The sequence below is a fragment of the Camelus bactrianus genome, chromosome 9, assembly GCF_048773025.1.
Source record: "Camelus bactrianus isolate YW-2024 breed Bactrian camel chromosome 9, ASM4877302v1, whole genome shotgun sequence".
In the NCBI taxonomy this organism is placed as follows: domain Eukaryota; kingdom Metazoa; phylum Chordata; class Mammalia; order Artiodactyla; family Camelidae; genus Camelus; species Camelus bactrianus.
In genome coordinates, this window is record NC_133547.1 from 57743812 (window position 1) to 57762355 (window position 18544).

Genomic DNA, 18544 nt, shown 5'->3' on the forward strand with positions numbered 1-18544 from the left:
ATAAAACACAAAGAGGCATAAGATATGATGGGGTTCAGGACACACTCACAAAATATGGCACCTTGGCATATTGAATATTTCAAGCTGAACGAATATAAGAAATGGCAGGTACAAGATGGCTCTTCTTAACTTCTCCTGAGGCAGGTCATAAGATTCTTCCATGTGAGAGGTGCCCTCCAATATCTGATGGAAGGAAGCATCCTTATCTTCGAATACAGAGGGACACCAAGAGGTATCTGAATCAACAGGCCTTATCAGTTTACTACACTTAGCTCATACTCTTTTTTGTCCTATCACAATTTCCCACAATGCTCCACTCTTCTTCAAACCTAGCATTAAAACATTCAGATTTCACCACTCCTTCAGGTCTTCATTTCCTTATGAAGGCTCCCATATCATGTAAAACACATTAAATCAATGTTTACATTTTTCTCTTGTTAATCTGTCTTTTGTTACAAGAGCCACAGCCTAAAAAACTAAAAGGATAGAGGAAAAAGATATTTTTCCTCCTCTACAGATACCATGGTTGAAAACCATAAGAAACAACAAGCAGCAAAATAAATAAATAAACAAATAAATGAGTAGACAGTATGTCTGAATTATCAGATACAGAATATAAGTAACTATGTTTAATACATTTAATAAATTGGAAATGTGAAAAACAAGAGTAGAGATCAATCAGATTTGCCAAGAACCAAATAAAACTTTCAGAAATTAAAATGATTATAATAATTGAAAAATTAAAACTCAGCAGATGAGTCTTCATTGAAGAGGGAATTACTGAATGGGATAATAGATAGGAAGAAAGTATCCAGAGAAGTCTACCAAGACAAAGAAATGGAAAACATAAAAAAAAGATGTTAATAGCAATAAATAATAGACTACTAGTAGATTAAGTAATAGACTAATAGAGTAACTAATTGGAATTCCAGAACAAGATAACAGAATGGAGAAGAGTCAATAATCCACTTGGGAAAAAAAAGAAACATGGTCCCTACCTCACACATATGCAAAAATGAAATCAAAGATGTATCATTAACTTAAACATAGCAGCTAAAACTATTACCCTTCTAAAAGTAAACACAGGAGAATATATTAATAATCTTGGAAAAGGCTAAGAGTTCTCAGCAAGAAGGTGAAAATCATTAATCTTAAAAGAAAAAATGATCATGTGGATTTCATTAAAATTAAAGACTGGCTCACCAAGAAACATCATTAAGGAAATGAAAAGGCAATCTACAGACTGGTAGAGAAAATTAACAATACTTTTTTCTGAAAAATGACTACTCAGAGTAACAAATTACAAAGTATTCTTACAAATTAATGATAATAGGAAAAACAACTCAATAATAAATGAGCAAAAGACTTGAATACTTAATTTTAAAAAGATACATGAAAAGCCAACAAGCACATGCAAAGGTGTTCAACATCATTAATCATTAGAGAAGTGAAAATTGAAACCACTAGAAGACATCACTCGATATTTCTGTATGCCTATAACGAACAATATAACATCATGCATGGACGAGGATATGAAGCAACTGGAATGCCCATGCTTTGTTGGTGGGAGTATAAAATGTCACTGCTTTGGAAAACAGATATCCCTGATGGGTTATGTGCTGTACTTTTAACCTTCCACTATTCGGTTACACAGCCCCAAAACACCCCCTTTTGTTTAAGCTAGTCCAAGTTAGGTTTGTCTTGCTAGCAGCCAGTGACCTGTGGACAACACTAAAAGATAAGGAATACAGATTGTGCCACTGGTTATGTGTTGTATGCTGGGCAGTGTGGAACCAGGACCACTTAACCACAGGTCCTCAGTCAAGGGCTTGAAAATGAATGGTCCTGCTCAGATTCGCATCCACAAAGCCAGCAACCCTGAACAGTGATCTAGATGTCATTTGTCGCTCCTTCCCTGGCTGAGCACTTCTGTTTTCTCACTACGATGCCCTTCTAATACAGACAATCTGGGTCAATCAATACGAATAGGTAAGAAAGAAGTGAGAAGAAAATGAGAAAAATCATGAAATAATAAATAGCAGTAATAAATATTAATTTGAAAGCCAACTTGGAGACTTGCATAACATACAGGCAGTCTACATGACCATAAATTAAATATTTCCAAAAACAAGTGAATTTTTGTTATTATGCAGAGTGGGGTCTTTAAGAAAATGCTAGCAGCAGTAGACAGAGGGCTATTTAAGTAAGATGTTAAGTAATATATTTGCATATTCTAAGAATTAGAGTAACTGGATCTTACATAAACTAGCAGAAACACACAATAACATTTTGAACTGGAGTTTATATTTTTAAAAATTTAAACCAATGCAGCAGTAAATGGAAAACCCATGAGGCATTAAGTTACTTTCAACTTTCCATTTACATATAAGCAACCTCAATCTACCAATGTAACTTCTGGGTATGGGTTCCTTCCGTTCCTCCTGAGCCCTGTATTTCTCTGGAGAAACTATTAGGTGGGATTTACATCCAGCTCAACATGATTTCTGCTGGAGGCATTCCTTCTTTAGTTCTTCACCTTGTGGGTCTTAGCTTACTCTAATACAGCCAAAATAACCAGTTCCTATTTTGCTTCATCATATTTTCCACCTGAACTTTTAACAAAGAGCAATGCATACCTGTGTCGTAATACACAATAAGTCTTTCGCTGTGATTGCCTAGAGTCTGTGGCTCAAACTCCACTTCCAGTTGCATGGACTCTCCTACATTAAGAGTTCCAACAGATGGCTCTACAGAGAAGGGCCTGCAATGCACATGGAGACACACCATCAGAACACATTGCTTACTAGTGTGAAGGGAAGGGGCAAGGAGACCGGAGCTCTAGGTCTGCCGTTAGCACAGATCCAACACCACAATTGAATGATTCAGAAGTAAAGTATATTTTCCCCCTAATGTGAAAGAACTTTAGTTTTAATATTAAAATAACAGTAGTAGTACAGCAAGTGTAAGGAAAACTTAAATAATGCATAATATTCTTATTTGTATCCTTGCCATTCAGCCATTCTTTTAACATTCATTGATAGATTCCAGTAAAAGACAGACTTATAACATGTACACAAATACTGTAATATGCAAAACAAGAGTACCTCTAAAGGGATAAGAATCAAGTTTCGTGAGAGTTCGGAGAAGATAGGGTTTTATAGTGGAAAACATATTCAGGTTCTAAAAGGAAAGTGATCATCCAGTCACATGAGGATAAGTTGAGGGCAGTTTAACAAAGGGCCTATTTAAAAGAGGGGAAGGGGTGTAGGGGAACTACAAGAGATGATGTAATTGCCCAAGGTTATTAACAGTAGAACTGTTACCACCTCTAGGCCCAAAGAGCCAAGGAGAAGGAGTGGTTTTGAAACCAACAGAATCCTAAGACACTAGGGATAAAAATAACCTAACCTCATATCCCTAGTCTAATTGCCCACTGGGACTTCCAGCAGGATAAACTCAGCCAGAAGCCAAAGGCATGGGAGCCTATTGACCTGTGCCAGCCTCCTGGGTGACAGTAAGCTGGAGAAGGGTGGAAAGCATTTGGAAAGGCAAGCTAGGGACATGTTCTGTGTCTTGAAAATGGAATTTGGGTACATAGACCTTACGTGGAGGTTGGGTGGATTTGGGAACAATAAAGAGTTGAGTTTACTGTCCTGGAAAGGAGTAGCAAGAGAGAAACTGGATCTGATCATAAAGTACCTTAAGTAACTTACAGAGCTGTTCCTTCTAAATAGGAAACCCAGCCTATTTAATTATTTTCATGGTCCATTTCAGTTCTTTAAATTGCTAGTTTTTCAAAGTAATGTGTTGGACAATGTATCTGGCAGGCTAAGCTGTTTCTGATTATTCACGTCTATCAAAAACAATTTTAGAGTCTTTGTCGCTTAAACCTTCGTTCCTTAAATCTTAGATAATGAACTTAATTTCAGAAAACCTAAGCTTTCTTCCATGAGGGTACAGAGCTGATGGCAAGGGTGGCACTTGGTGGTCCCTGAGAGCATCACTGCAGGACCTCCAACACTTCCTGCCATGGACAATGGTTTATTTTCTCTGGTGCCCTCTATTTGGATCGCCTTCTCCTTTCTCTTCTTTACTTTTTCATTCTTCTGTCTGTCCATTTCCCATACCTTCAGCACCAGTCCGCCAATAAACCCTAGGCATTGCTACAGGGGCACTGCGAGGTAGTAGTTACAAGCCTGGAACCAACTGAGTAAGTGCAAAACCCAGCTCTGCCATGACCTTAGGCAAGTCATTGAAGCTTCAGTCTCTTTATCTGTAAAATGAGGGTAATGATAGCATCCACTTCACAGGGTTATGGTGAGGATTAAAGGAGTTGATATAGGTAAAGTGCTTAGAATAATGTTTGTCACATAGGAAGTGCTAAACAAATGTTTATTATTATTTTTGTTATTGCTATTGTTATCTCCCTCCTTGGCAGCCTGTAGATGGAAAATGAGCCAGAGGATGATCCTGGGTATTTAGATGAGTTTAGGTGCTTATTATCAGCCCCTCAATCCTTCACATTGCTCTAGAGATGTTGTAAAACAAACAAAAAAACATACACAGGACCTAACATATCAATCTCTTGTTCAAATACCTCCAGTGGCTCCCATAATCTATGTAATAAAGTTCAAAGTCATAGACTTTCAAGGTCCCACACAATCAGCTCCCAACCAGTTTCGGCCTTCTCATTAAACAAATATATCTGTCCAAATATCCTAAACAACTGTCACATTCCACTTCAGGCTGGAGCGAGTCGGGTGGGAGGAGAGGGCTTTATTATCTTCACCCATAACCTTCCCAAGCACTGCACCTCCTCTCCCTTCCAACCAGACAGTGTCCCCTACCTAGACATTCCAGAACTGCTAGGGTGGAATAGGAACACTCACCATTTTCAATGTCATACTTCCAAAGTCACCTGTTTCAGCCCAGACTCGAAGTTACCTCTTAAATAGAATCTTCCCTGATTCTCCCTCTTATTCATAATATCTCTTTCCTCTCAGAGGCTATAACTTTATTTTTACTTCTTACTTCTGGTTCACCTTGTACTGTAATTACTTTTCATGCCTGTCTCTCAATAGCTAGACACTCTTGAGATGAAAGGAAAGAGAAAGCGAACAAAATTTCATGAGCACGTACTCTACGCTGGGTGCTGCACCAGGCACTTTACATATGTCAATTCTTTTAATCCTCAAAAAACCTTGAGAAAGTAGGTATTGTTATTTGCCTTTTAGACATGAGAAAACAGATGCTCCAAAAGGCCAGGCAACTGGCCCAATGTTACCCAACTAGGTAGTGGTAAAGCAGGGATGGGAGCCTGCCTTCAGGATCAAGTTCTTTCTGCCCACCCCAGACCACCCCTGAATATGGAAGCCACCTGGTTAGATTATTCATCTTTGTGTCTCTCACCACCTCATGCACAGCTCTTTACTCAGAGGAGCCTTTCAAAAGAGGTTGTCCAACTGAATTATCAACTTTTAAAGGGAAATAAAAAATATCTCTAATCTTTAACCTATATGACATCTTGGTGTAACAGAAAAGGAGTAGGCTTTTGATGGGAGATGAAGGTGAGTCTCACCATCTTTAAAGTTCTTTCTTTCGTTATGGAAGAATCTAAAGAATTGAGAACTGGGCCCAGTTTCATGGCTTTGGGAAAAACTGTAATATTTTCTTCTATCTCTGCTTCCTTGGTTCCTAGTATTTTTCTTCCTACACTGTGCTTTCATTTGCTTCTCAAACATCTCTTAGTAGCAAAAGAACAGTTTTGAAATGAATTGGATAGTATTAAATTATAGAATCTAAGCTAATTTTCTATGGGCAAAGGAACACTTTCAGGACCTCCACAAATCCTAATTTCATACAGCAGTAATAGATTCTTTCCTTTTGTGCTACTTGTTGGGTTTATATTAAACTAAACTTGTTCAGTCGTTAGAAAATCACCTGGGATAGCCACTGCTACTTAGAGCTGTCTGAGCTTCCTCAATAAATCAGATGTTAATTGGATAGAGTGTGTTAAATTCTGGTGCTTAAATATTGTCTATAATTTGATTTTGTATTTCATTTTCCTACAGGCAGACAGGCTGAAAAGGCTAGAGAATACCAAGTACCAGAAAATGCTCTTCCAAAGAGGTAAAAGGGTTCCTCCAGGGTATAAGGCTGGCTCTGTCTACCAAAATATTTGGTTTTCATATCATATCTTCATTACTACCAAATACATGATTAAGGAGGGAATTCAGGTTTGTGACAAATCAAGAGCCACAGGAAAGATTTTGAATTTTTATTTAATCCACTATAAATTGCTCTTAAGAACTGAAACTATTCTATCCAAATGATTCAGTATTTTAGCAGAAGACTAAATATTGGTTCTATTATACTAAATACTGAATATAGTATTAGTATTTTTCCTTCAGATAATCTTTCTTATTCCTAACTTGAGGTTTTAGATTTTGAAATTGCTTCTTAATCCTTTCTATTTCACCATCCAAAATTAATCATACTTTAATAGTCAAAGTTACTCTGGTACCTACTAGAGTTTTAGGTCAAATTTGTAATAAAGTTGAAGAGTAATTGTTTATGTTCTCTATATATTTTATAGCACACTGTGGCTCCTTTTATTAGTGTAAAAAACATTATGCCTCTTTTATAGTATTTGGAGCATGTTTTTTATTTTAAATTATTATAGAAGTTTATAGCTGTAGCTCTGCTGTTGTGATATACTGTTGGTTAGGCATCCTATAAACATTTATTGGGGACTTATTTATTCTAGACACTTTGCTAGATGCTGGGGACAGACAAATGAAAAGAGATATAATCCTTGCATTTGAGAAACTCACATTCTAATGGAAGCAACAGACACATAAAGGAAACTTAATTTTTTATAATTTATATGAACCTAGCCATTTATAAACTTAACTATTAATTAAATCATTGTTTTAAGGAAAAGAATATAATTTTTTAAACAATTTCCTGTGAGGTATTATTTCTAACTGTATAATGACTGTAAAAGCAGAAATACCAACAGACCCTGAATTTTTTACTCCAAATTCTCAAACTATATCCACTGCTCTACCATGTCTATTGACAAACATTTTGTCAGCCTCAACACTTTCTGGGCAACACAATCACCTGTGCATTTTTAAGAATAGATACTCATCAGGGGATCCCACGAGAGATTCTGATTCAATACAACGTGACCACAAATTCAACTGCATCCTTTCTTGTTGTAGACACTAGGGTTCTCAGTTGCAAACAACAGAAACCAATTCTGGCTAACTTAGAAAAGGGATTTATTGAAAGGATTTGATGTAGCTCAGAGAACTGACATTATGGTTGGAAAACACATCTTGTGGAAAGAACATAAAACTAACATTTCCTGCAGAGTCTTAAACCAGAAAACAAAAATAAGCAGGAAATTGAATTGAAATACTTGGTTACACAGAAGATGAAAAAGATGAAAAGTCCAATTGTAATGGTGGGAAAGGTTGGAGAATGGTAACAGCAGTAAGCCCTTTCCACCACTGGGCTGGAGACAGAAGGAGAGGAAGAAGTGTTACCAGATCCTGGGGACCTGGCAGAAGCTGGAACCATGGTAGGTCTGTCAGAAAGGAGTTAGAACAAGAGAGCAGATGCAGTCACCTGCTGCGGACTCTGCTGAAATCAGAGAGGCAGTAGGAGAAATATTCTAGCTTCTTCCTGCTCTCCAGTCTCCTTCCAGTGCCCCTCACTGGTCAGACCCAGCTGGAATCCAGCAAGCTCAGGATGGCAGGGCGAACACAGCCTTACAGTGATACCTGAGCAAAGCCGGGGAAGGGCAAAGAATGAATCTGAAGGTAAACAAGGCCAGAGCCAGCCCATGTTTATTTTAATCCAGGTTTTGTTATTAACTTCCTAAAGGAACTTGAGTAAATCATTTCCCTTCTCAGACTTTACTTCTTTCGTCTGTAAAATGGGCGTGTTGGACTAGAGTTTCTAATGTCATTATGATTCCTGGCTAGTCCTTAAGTTAGCTCACCATTTTACCACAGAAGTGTTTCTATACTAGGAAAAGATGATTCACATTCATAGTTATAGGGAAGAGAAAAGTTTTAGATCTTTTCCTGTAACTTCACACTATTAAACCTGTGATTTTGTTTCACTTCACATGAATGTATTATGTAAGAAATTGCCATTTATGTATAGTTTTTAGGGTTAAGTTTACAGAACAGAGGATATGCTGCCTGCACCTATTTTTCCACCTTAGGTGGATTCGCTTTTTCATTGAAACAATACAATGTAACAGGAAGTTTTTAATGTGTGTTATTTTTTTTACTTAACATGCATGATGGTTGTGAAAGGCTGTTTTTTTAAATATCAAAAAAGACTGGTTCTTTCTAAATCATGGTGAGCCAGCTAAACAACCTGCTCCCTCTCCTTCAACCAAAATACATAAATCTCACCATGAAATGACAAACAAAGGTTGTATAACCACTTTGACAACATCAGGAGACACTGATTTTCAAAAGAACTTTCCCTCTGCCTCTGATGATTGATCTATCTAAAGTGGTTCAGAGTCCTGCTTCCACCTAGGCTGCAGAGAGCTAGAAAGAGTGTCTTCCCCATTCTAACAATGAAAAAAATCCAGATAAATAACAAATATCACAATTTTTCTCAAACCCATCAGAGAGTTTTGGTTGCAGGGCAAACAAGTGACCTGAAACCTAAAAATGGACAATCTCTGCCCCTAAGGAAGATGAGACATGTGCACTTGGTTTCACCTGTGGCAGACAGAACTTCCCTACAAGCAGAAGAGATGGTAAGAGAGGATGGACCAGAAGAAATAGCCAAAGAGATAATGGCTGAGATTTTCCAAAAATAATGAAAGATCCAGGAGGCTCAGAAAAACTCATGCAGGACTGAAAGCAAAACTAAATAAAAGCAAAAGAAAATCCTTGAAACAAAAAGCAAACAAAAACAAAACCCACACCTAGACACATCACATTCAAACTGCTAAAAACCAAATATAAAGACAAAATCTTGAAGGCAGCCCAAGAAAAAGACACAATTACAAACAGAGGAACAAAGATAGGAATTACAGCAGGCTTCTCACTAGAAAAATGTGAGCCAAAAGACAATGAAGTTACATCTTTAAAGTACTTTTTAAAATGTGTATATATAACTGTCACTTCAGATTCCATATTGTAGAGAAAATATCTTTCAAAATATGAAGGCAAAATATTTTTTTTTCAGCTAGACAAAAACTGAGAGAATTTCCATTAGATTTGTGCTACAAGAAATATTAAAGTAGTTTTTAAGCCAGGAAGAAATGATACCAGACAGAAACTTGGATCTGCGTGAAAAGGTTCAGATAGAGTGGTGCTCCTGGGACACATGGAAGAATAAACACAAATTCCCTTCTGAGGAATGCACCTCAACCTGTATTATGGCAGCCTGGCTACCTATAATGTGCCAGCCCAAGTAAACTCGAAAACCCATCAGAAAATACCTAGAAAGACTGGATAAAATATAACTTACATAAAATGTGTAGCTGAGCATGCAAAAAATAAAAAATAAAAAATAAGGCAAATCCACAGGATTCAAAAACAAAGAAGAAATAAGAACCAGAGCAATAAGCCTGAAATGTGGGTTTTAACAGCCCTGCTGGAGCAAGAGACAAGGCCTTGGGATGGTCAAGTTAGAGGACTGGTAACAAAATCCCCATGAAAACCTGGGAAATTTGAAGGGCTACCACAACATTCTCCCATTAGCACAAGGGAAAACGTCTATCTCGGTTTTGAAGGAGAGAATCTTTTTCTAGGGAATTCATAACTTTGGACATGTATCTTATGCAGATATGAGGCTTAGATATGCATGATCAGTCCAGGAACCATTATGCCAAGAAATTAACAGAAGGGTAGACTACACAATCTAACATTTGAAACCAAGCAGGAAAAAATGCTAATCCTTTCTGGAGAGATGTGTCCTTAAACTAGCAAAAGATTCCACAGATAAAGCGCTTCTGAAAATGAGCTCATGATACAGCACAATACATGCACTTAAAAAAAAAAGTCATAGAAAAGAACTTGACCTTCCATCTCCTGTTTTCCCAAGCTGGCCATTCTTGTTATGATCTTGCTAATCAGCCAGTGTTTTTGTGTCCCATAACAATCATTCTTTCCCATCTTAGGTTGGTGAGGGCAAAGATTGTCCTATTATATTTATATTGTCCCATAGTGTGAACTATACTGTAGCTACCCCATAAATAATCCAATTAAAGTCAAACAACTTCACTTACTAGCTATGTGCTCTTGAGAAAGTTATATAACCTTTGTACTGCTCAGTTTTCTCATCTTCAAAGCCAGCAATAGCAGGCTGAGTCTCTCTCACATCTTATCACTCTGAACTCTTCTTCTGCTTCCCTCTTCTATTTTTAAAGATGTTTGTGACAGCACTGGACCTACCTAGATAATCCAGGATAATTCCCCCATTTTAAGGTCAGCTGATTAGCAACCTTAATTACATCTACAACCCTAATCCCCCTTTGTCATGTAACACTACATGTTCATAGGCTCTTGGGGATTAGGACATTTACATATTTGAGGAGACATTATTCTGTCCACCACACTGGCAGTAGCTCATTTGAAGAAACAATAAAAGAAGACACACTTACTATATAGCACTTGCTATATACTAGCAGTTATGTTTATTCATTCATTTATTCCTTACAACAACCTTATAAAGTGGCTACTATACTTTTCCCCATTTTTTCAGATGAGAAGACTGTGGGTGGCCCGAAAAGTGGGATTCTCCCCTAGAGCCTCCAGAAAAGAACACAACTCTGCCGACACTGGGATTTTAGCCCAATGAGGCTTCTGATCTATTGAAATGTCATATAATAAATCTGTGTTGCTTTAAACCATGAAGTTTGCAGTGATTTGTTACAATAGCAGCAGAAAACTAATACAGCCAGTCATAAAATTTCAGTCAAAATAAACATATTTATTAATAGATTCCCATGAGAGCCAATCTCTATGCTAAATAGGAAGACTCTTCTCTGGCATTTCAGAAAACCATCCACATCCAAACAGGTAACCTTGAATTTTGCTTTCCTCACGGGATGAAGAGGAAGTCTGCCCTACATCAGTGAGGTCTCCCAGCCTTGCAACTGAAGATTGTAATAAGCAGTTGTACCCTGACTGCTAGTCTAAGAAATGACTTGTGCTAACTAGATTTAGCTAAAATCAGTCAAAAACAAGAGCTGAAGGAATGCATACCTACAAGTTTTGATGTGAAACACAGCATCTTTGTTGCCAATGTTTCGTACCAGCAGAATCTTCTGAGTGCTGTATTTGACAGGGCAAGTAGAAAAATTCAGTTTGTCAGGAAAATCTAGGATAGCTCGTGCACCTCGAGCTTTGATGGGTATGATAAACTTTTCTCTTTCAGTAACACAGGTCAACATATGGGCATAATCCTACAAGAGAAGAGGACAATCATTATTTGTGGAAACACCAACATGATCAAGATAACTGCAAAAAATATGGTTGTATGCCAAGCATCTTGCAAAACAATTGAACATGTTCTATGAAACCTTCTCAAGACAATTAAACATGTACTTTCAATGAGATACTTTGTTCTGAGAGAAAGAGTACAGTTCAAGTATTAAAACCTACAAGCTAGTAAGGAAGCTAATGCTTCTTGTGTTTCCCAGATATCAGGGAGGTGGGATAGGGGATAGTCAAGGCACATGCTTCTTTAGATCAGAGGAGGTTCACACCAGTTCCCTCACGTCATCATTCTGAACCCTACCAACTTAATCCTTCATGCCCATGTGTTAGATTGATGGCTCCAATTAATGGTCTATGACCACACTCTTTGCAATATGAGTGTACAGCTTCTCCATCATGAGTGGAGTCTATTTCTTCACCCTGTGCTTTGACCAGTGGAATATGGCAGTGGTTATGCTATGCCAGTTCCAAGCTAAGGCCTCAAGAAGCTTTGGACATTTCCACTCTTGCTCTTGAAACCCAGCCATGTAAACAAGACTGGTCTGGCCTACTGATGAGAGCCCAGATGTCTCAGCCAGGACCATGCTAGACCAGCCTTCAGTCCCAGATATGTGAAAGAGCCCAATCAAGACAAGCTGAGTTGCCTACTCAACTTATCAGTGGGCCAGTCAAGACTAGCTGAACTGTAGTCTTGTGAGCCATAATAAATGTTTACTATTTTAAGCCATTGAATTTGGGAGTGGTCTGTTATTATACAATAATAGTAACTGATACATAGTCCACTTTAAACCTGACCTCTTATGCAAAGCTATTACCAACCATTCAAAATAAAAATGCTGAGGCCTGGGCATGTATCTTCCCCAGTCTTGAGTCATGGGCATCTATCTTCTTCAGTCTTCAGTCGAATGCAACAGAAATGCTGAATTAAGTCACCCTTTATGTCCTCTCATAAGATAGAAGAATGGAACTCTCACCCTCAATGCAACATCAATGCAACAAAGAAAAGGTGAAAAGTAAACCCTCACCCCCAAGTTAATTGTACAAGAAAAGCATTAACAGACCCCCAACAATAAGCCAGAAGCTCAGAAGTCACCGTGAAAGGAATTTGTTACTTAAACCACATTCATTTTCCTTCATTTTAAGTTTCTCCATCATTTTTGTGTGTATTTTGGCTGCGAGGCAATCTTGGTAAGTATAAAGTCCACTGGGAACTTAAGTTTCCTTTTGGCAATCACGCAGTAAATGGTTTTCAGGGGTGGAGGTTTTAAAAAAACTCTCTTTGGGCTTTAGGCATAGAGCAGGAATGGGAATGTCTGACATACTGATTGACATATAGACCTGACCATGAACTCAATTTCATGAACCCTATTGGACAAGTAGAAAGCAGCGGTATCCTCGGTTTGTTTATTCATCCAACCATGTTTATTAACTTTTCAGGTGCTAGGCACGGAGCTGGGTCAGGGAATATAACTGAGTAGAAAACACAGATGTAGACACTTCAAGCTTACACAGTGATGGAGGAGACAATGAACAGGTAAATAAAGCATATCTAATATACAATGTAACACACAAACAAACACATAAATAAATATAAACATAAAATAGCCAGGAAGGCTCCCACGACAGACCCTTTACACCTGCAGCCTCTCTGCCTCCCTGAACTCCAAACTCATACTCAGAGGCCCAATAAGCATCTCATTGGATGCAAACTGTCCTTGTCCCAAAGCAAAGTCCCTGACTAATGCTACTGCCTGCAATTGTGCATAAAGATGTCCTGCCAAAGGGGGGGAATGGGGCCTGAAATCCAGTCCACTCTGCTGGCTCCAGCCTCCACCAGCCCAGCATGGGAGCCTTTCTCATTTCCACAAAGGCTCCACAATGCCAACTGAAGTCCTGCTCAAGACCTTCCTTTCACCCTAAATCTGTTCCCTCTTTGCCTCCCCATCTTGGTACTGGCATCTCCATTCTTCCAGGGGCCTGGATTGAATACCCTGGAATGAAGCATCTTTGACTGCATTATTCCTCAATTTCTTAGTAAATCCTGTAGGACTGACCTTCAAAATACAGTCATACCATGTCACTTCTCACTACCTCCACCCTTCCACCCTGGTCCTGGCCACTCCAATCTTTATTATGCTAACTAGACTCTTTATTTCAACTTTTGCTCCCCTAAAGTCTATTTTCCACACAAGGGCCAGAGAGATCCAGTTGAAACATAAGTCAGCTCAGGAAGCTCTCAAAGTATCCCAAGCAAAGTGCTGGGGTGATGGTGAGTCTATGGCCTGGCGCCCCTGTCATTCCTCTGGCCATACCTCTCCCCTAACTGGCTCCTCTGCTCCAGCCACAGCTTCCTTGCTGCCCCTTGAGCATTCTAGAGATGCTTCCCCTTCAGAGCCTTCAAACACGATGTTTATTCTGTCCAGAACATGCTTCCCTCCACATCTCTCGCTCCCTCATCTCCTTCAGGACTTTGCACAATTTCCATGCTCTCCCTTAGACCTTCCCTGAAGGCCTTGTTTTGCACTTAACTCTCCCTCTCCTGTCCCATCACTCCCGAGCCCTTCATTTGCTTTAGTTTTCCCAAAGCCATCTTACATATTATCTATTTTACCTGTTTACCAAGTCTGTTGTATATCTCCCCCAAATATCTCCAAGTCAACAAGGATTCTGCCTCTTGCATTGACTTCACGTATCGAGTGCCTAGAACAGGGCTGGTACTTAGTAAATAGTTAACAAACGTTTGCTGAAGACAAGCAAATGAGTAACATTAACATTGAGTGATGAGAAATACAGCATGATAAGGGGATAGAGAGGGTTGGGAAAGGCCTCTATGAGGAGCTGACATTTCAGCAGAGACCTAAGTGAAGGGAGAAGTGAAGTCATGGGACAGTTAGTAATCTGGCTGAAGCATGACTCAGAGACTGTGGCCAAAGGGGAACAAGGTAAGGAGAGGTTAGAGATACAGCAAAGAGGTTGTAGGGGGCCAGATCACACCACACAGGATCTTGTAAGCCGCTGTGAGGACCTGAGGATGGCTGAAGACATTAATGATGCTGGAAGCTGATTGTGATGTACCTGATTTATGTTTTACAAGAACTACTAGCTGCTGTGTAGTCAATGAACTGTAAGGAAGCTAAAAAGAAAAAAACGATGGCTGGTTAGGAAGCCACTGCAGTGGTTCAGGCAAGAGATGACACTGACCTGGCCTAGTGTGGTAAATGCTTAGCCTAGTGCTTGATGGGCAGTAAGTACTCAAGACATGTTAGCTGTCATCACCCAAATGTATTAAATACAATGGCTTGTGTAAGGCACATTAAAAAACTCAATTTGTGTTTACTTTTGTTGTTAGGATAATAATAATAATCCTGGTAATAATGATAATAGAACAAGATAATTTCAGAGAACAATAAGGGCTTTGAAGAAAACAAAACATGGAAAAGTGATAACATGGGAAGGGGCTGCTTTAGATTAGAACAACCAAGGAGGCCTCCCTGAGGAGGTGACTTTTGGATGGAGACCTGAGTAGCTAAAGAATCCAGTCAGGTGAGGTCTAGGAATGCAGGATCCCTGGTAAATGCAGGTATGGTAAATGCAGGATTCCTGGTAAAGGCAGGATTCCTGGCAAGTGTAAAGGTCCTACGGTAGAAGCAAGTAATAAAAATTAATGGACCGTATTCATGAAATTGACTAAAATTGAGTTGTTGGACTCACCTGTTTAATTGATTCTGGTTTCTGCATAGTAAGGCCATGCTCAAAAATTATGATACTCAGACATGAGGAAATACAAATTACATGAAGCATACTTGATCCTAGAAAACCCCACAGAATTCAACAACAGCCTAATATGATTACATCAGAATCCTAAAGAGATGAGTACTGTTTTTGTTTTTTCTTAGGAGATCAAACCCAGCAAGCAAAGGTTTCGTTGGGAATTAGAAACTGGAAAGCTGCTGGCACATGTGGAAACTTAATATTAACTGAGGCTTTGAGAGACACAACAAAAGATGCTACTGAATCCAGAATGAGAGGTAACCCCCAAGTAATTTGTCTTATTTTATTCCATATTTACATATTCTCTTCCTTGAAGACAGCTGAAAATTGTTCAGGAGGCTAACTGAAATATTCACAGGGATGTTTTCAAAACTTTTCAAATTTTCAAATGAGGAAGATTTGAAGATTGATCAAAATTATATATTTTTTCATAGTCAATTCACACGCTCATAAAAGAATATGAAGAAATTCTTTAAACAACTCCTTAAAAATGTATTCCCATCTCTGAAGTTCTGTATTTAACATGACGATATTAGATTATATAATATACAATTATCAATTGCTCTACTGACTTAAAATTAATTCAGCTTGGGAGGCTTTGTCAGCCTGCAAGCTAAGCAATTACTTCCGTTGATGGACTTCCTTCCACTGTAACTAAATGCAGAGCAACCAGGTCACCATTCAGAGCCAAAAGATTAATTCTGAGCTCTTTCCCCTCTACTGTGAGAGACTTAGCCATGAATTACTTTGTAACCTAAAATGTTATCCTAAATAACAATGCTCGCCAGATGAAATTGTCAATCCATTCCAATCCATTAGCCTTCCTTCTAACATGCCTATCCTCCAAACTAAAAAAAAAAAGGCAGCAAAATATGAAAATGGCAGATTTGACTCTGAGAAGTGAAAAGAATAAATCTTGATTTTTATATTAGCTCCATGATAGAAAGAAGACACAGCAATAATCCTGTCCTTTAAAGTCTCAGGTGAAGGAAAATGATGTCTTCTACTGCAGCAAATGACTCTCCAGGCATTCAAGGGCAAGCACAGCCGGTGTGGTTAAGCCCTTACAATCCTCCTTCTGCCTTTTTTCCACTCCTAAACTTGACGGTGGAATGGCTAACACAATAAAACCAGATTTGATTAGGACTCAGTGCATTCAATACTCAGTGTTCCTGAAAAATGTTATAAATTCCCTAACCAGTTAAAGTACTTATTTTACAGTATCTTCTCAATCTGAAATTCACCTCCAAAGGGGAAGAATCAGTTCTCAAGTCCTAATCAGTTTAAAAACAAGGCTGATCAGGTCTCTTGGGCCTTATCCTCTACCACTCTGACTCTTCATATGTTTTAGCTGGGGTCTCAGCTTCCTAGAGGCATCTACACTTCTCCATCTATTACAACAGATAAACAACAAAGTCCTAGTGTATAGCACAGGGAACTATATTCAACACCTTGTAACAGTTTATAATGAAAAAGAAGATGAAAAGGAATATATATATATATATATATATATCTCACTATACTGTACACCAGAAATTAACACAACATTGTAAAGTGACCATACTTCAATTAAAAAAAGGGAATGACCTCTGATCTTTGGCTGGCAGAGACTGGAGGACTTCCAAATTTGTTTTGACCATTTTTATCATTAGTATACAATGGTTGTGAGGTTATTTCATGATGCATGTACAAATCATCCACTTAAGGTAATTAATTTCCTCTTTAACTTTTTTTGCTTTCTAAGTTACCCTAGCTCTACCAATCCACCTATATCTATACCCATATATTCTGTCTTCATTACTCTCCTTTTATACCAGATATCAATCCTTCCTGTGTACCTTAGGATTTTCCTGAAGCATCAGTTTTCCCTCTTTACTGAACATTCACATATCAGCTTGTAACAATGCCTGAATAGCCTTATCTTAAATATTAAATAACCTACCCTCAATCCCAATATCCACCTGCAGGTACTGCCACATTTTCCCAATTATCCTTTACAGCAAAACTCCTCAGAGGTATTATATATACTCAATAGCACCACTTTCTTGATTTCCATTCTCTCTTCAATCCACCCCATCAGGCTTCTGTACCCAGCCTTCCATAGAAACTGTTCTCACCAAGGTCACTAATGATTTTACCAAATCCAATGGCAAATTCCACATCTTGTTTTATTCTACTTTTCATAGCTTTGGACACAGTTGACCTCTTCCTCTTTTCTGAAATACTTTATTCATCTGGACTCCAGAGCCATGCAGTCTCCTGATTTTCCTCCTCCTACTGCCCCTTCTTAGTGTTATCCTCTGTTGGCATCTCTGCCCTTCCCCAACCTGTTCTTTATTTACACTCGCTCTCAACATCACCTCCTCTATTCTTGGTACCATCTTTCTACTTATGATTTTAAAATATCTGTCTATAGCCCCAACATTTCCCTTTTATTGCAGACAATTGTGTCTAACTGCTTACTTGATATTTCCACTTGGATGTCTAAAGGGAAGTTCAAACTTAACATAAAAAACAGTTCCTGATTCCCTACTTTATATCCACCCAGCCTCACTAACCTACTTTTTTTCATTTTCCATATCTCAGTAAATGGAAGCACCACTTGGTCTGTTTCTGGCCAAAACGCTGTAAGAAACTAGACTCCTTTTTCTTCATATTCCTTTATCTAATTCATCAGCAAATCCTGACAGCTCTACCTTAAAAATACATATGCTTAGTCTACCTACTCCTTATCACCTTTGCTGTCACAAATCATCCTCATTTTTTGCCCAACTACTACAATAGGCTCTTGTCTGTGTATTCATCAGGGTTCAGTTCTGCTACGTAGAACAGGGAACAGACAAAATAAGAGCAACTTCAACTAAATAGAAGTTTATTCCTCTTCTGTAAAGAAGTCCAGAGGTGGGTGGGCCAGGTTTTATGGTGACTCAACAGTGTCCTCAGAAACCCAAATTCCTAAATTCCTGCACTACCATTTTAGCAGTGTCCAACTTCAGTGTCACCTGATGAAACAGTGACTCCTGGGATGCCAGCTATTTCTCACAGCCAAACTGCAGGCAGAAGGAGAAGGCAGTACAGAGCACCTCTCACTGTATCAGTTTTCGTCAAGTATCTGCATTGGAAGTCCTGCTCACTCTCACTGGCCAACACTTAAACACAAGCAGCTGCAAAGGAGGTTGGGGAAATGCAATCTTTTATTTCAGGCAGCACTGAATCCAATCAAAGTTAGTGATTCTCTTCCCAGTGAGGAAAGAGAAAATAGATGTCAAGGGTAGACAACCAGCCATCAC

General features: G+C 38.6%; 1 protein-coding gene across 6 annotated transcripts in view; it reads right to left on the reverse strand.

Moving 5' to 3' along the window:
• HYDIN (HYDIN axonemal central pair apparatus protein) overlaps positions 1 to 18544 on the reverse strand; it is a 381838-nt gene that overhangs the window by 271175 nt on the left and 92119 nt on the right. For all 6 annotated transcript variants that reach the window (XM_074370458.1, XM_074370459.1, XM_074370460.1 and 3 more), the window contains exons 7-8: positions 11250 to 11449; positions 2637 to 2761 (exon numbers count right to left, since the gene is read on the reverse strand). In XM_074370458.1, coding sequence (XP_074226559.1) covers positions 2637 to 2761; positions 11250 to 11449 — 325 coding nt within the window. The remainder of the gene's footprint in view (positions 1 to 2636; positions 2762 to 11249; positions 11450 to 18544) is intronic.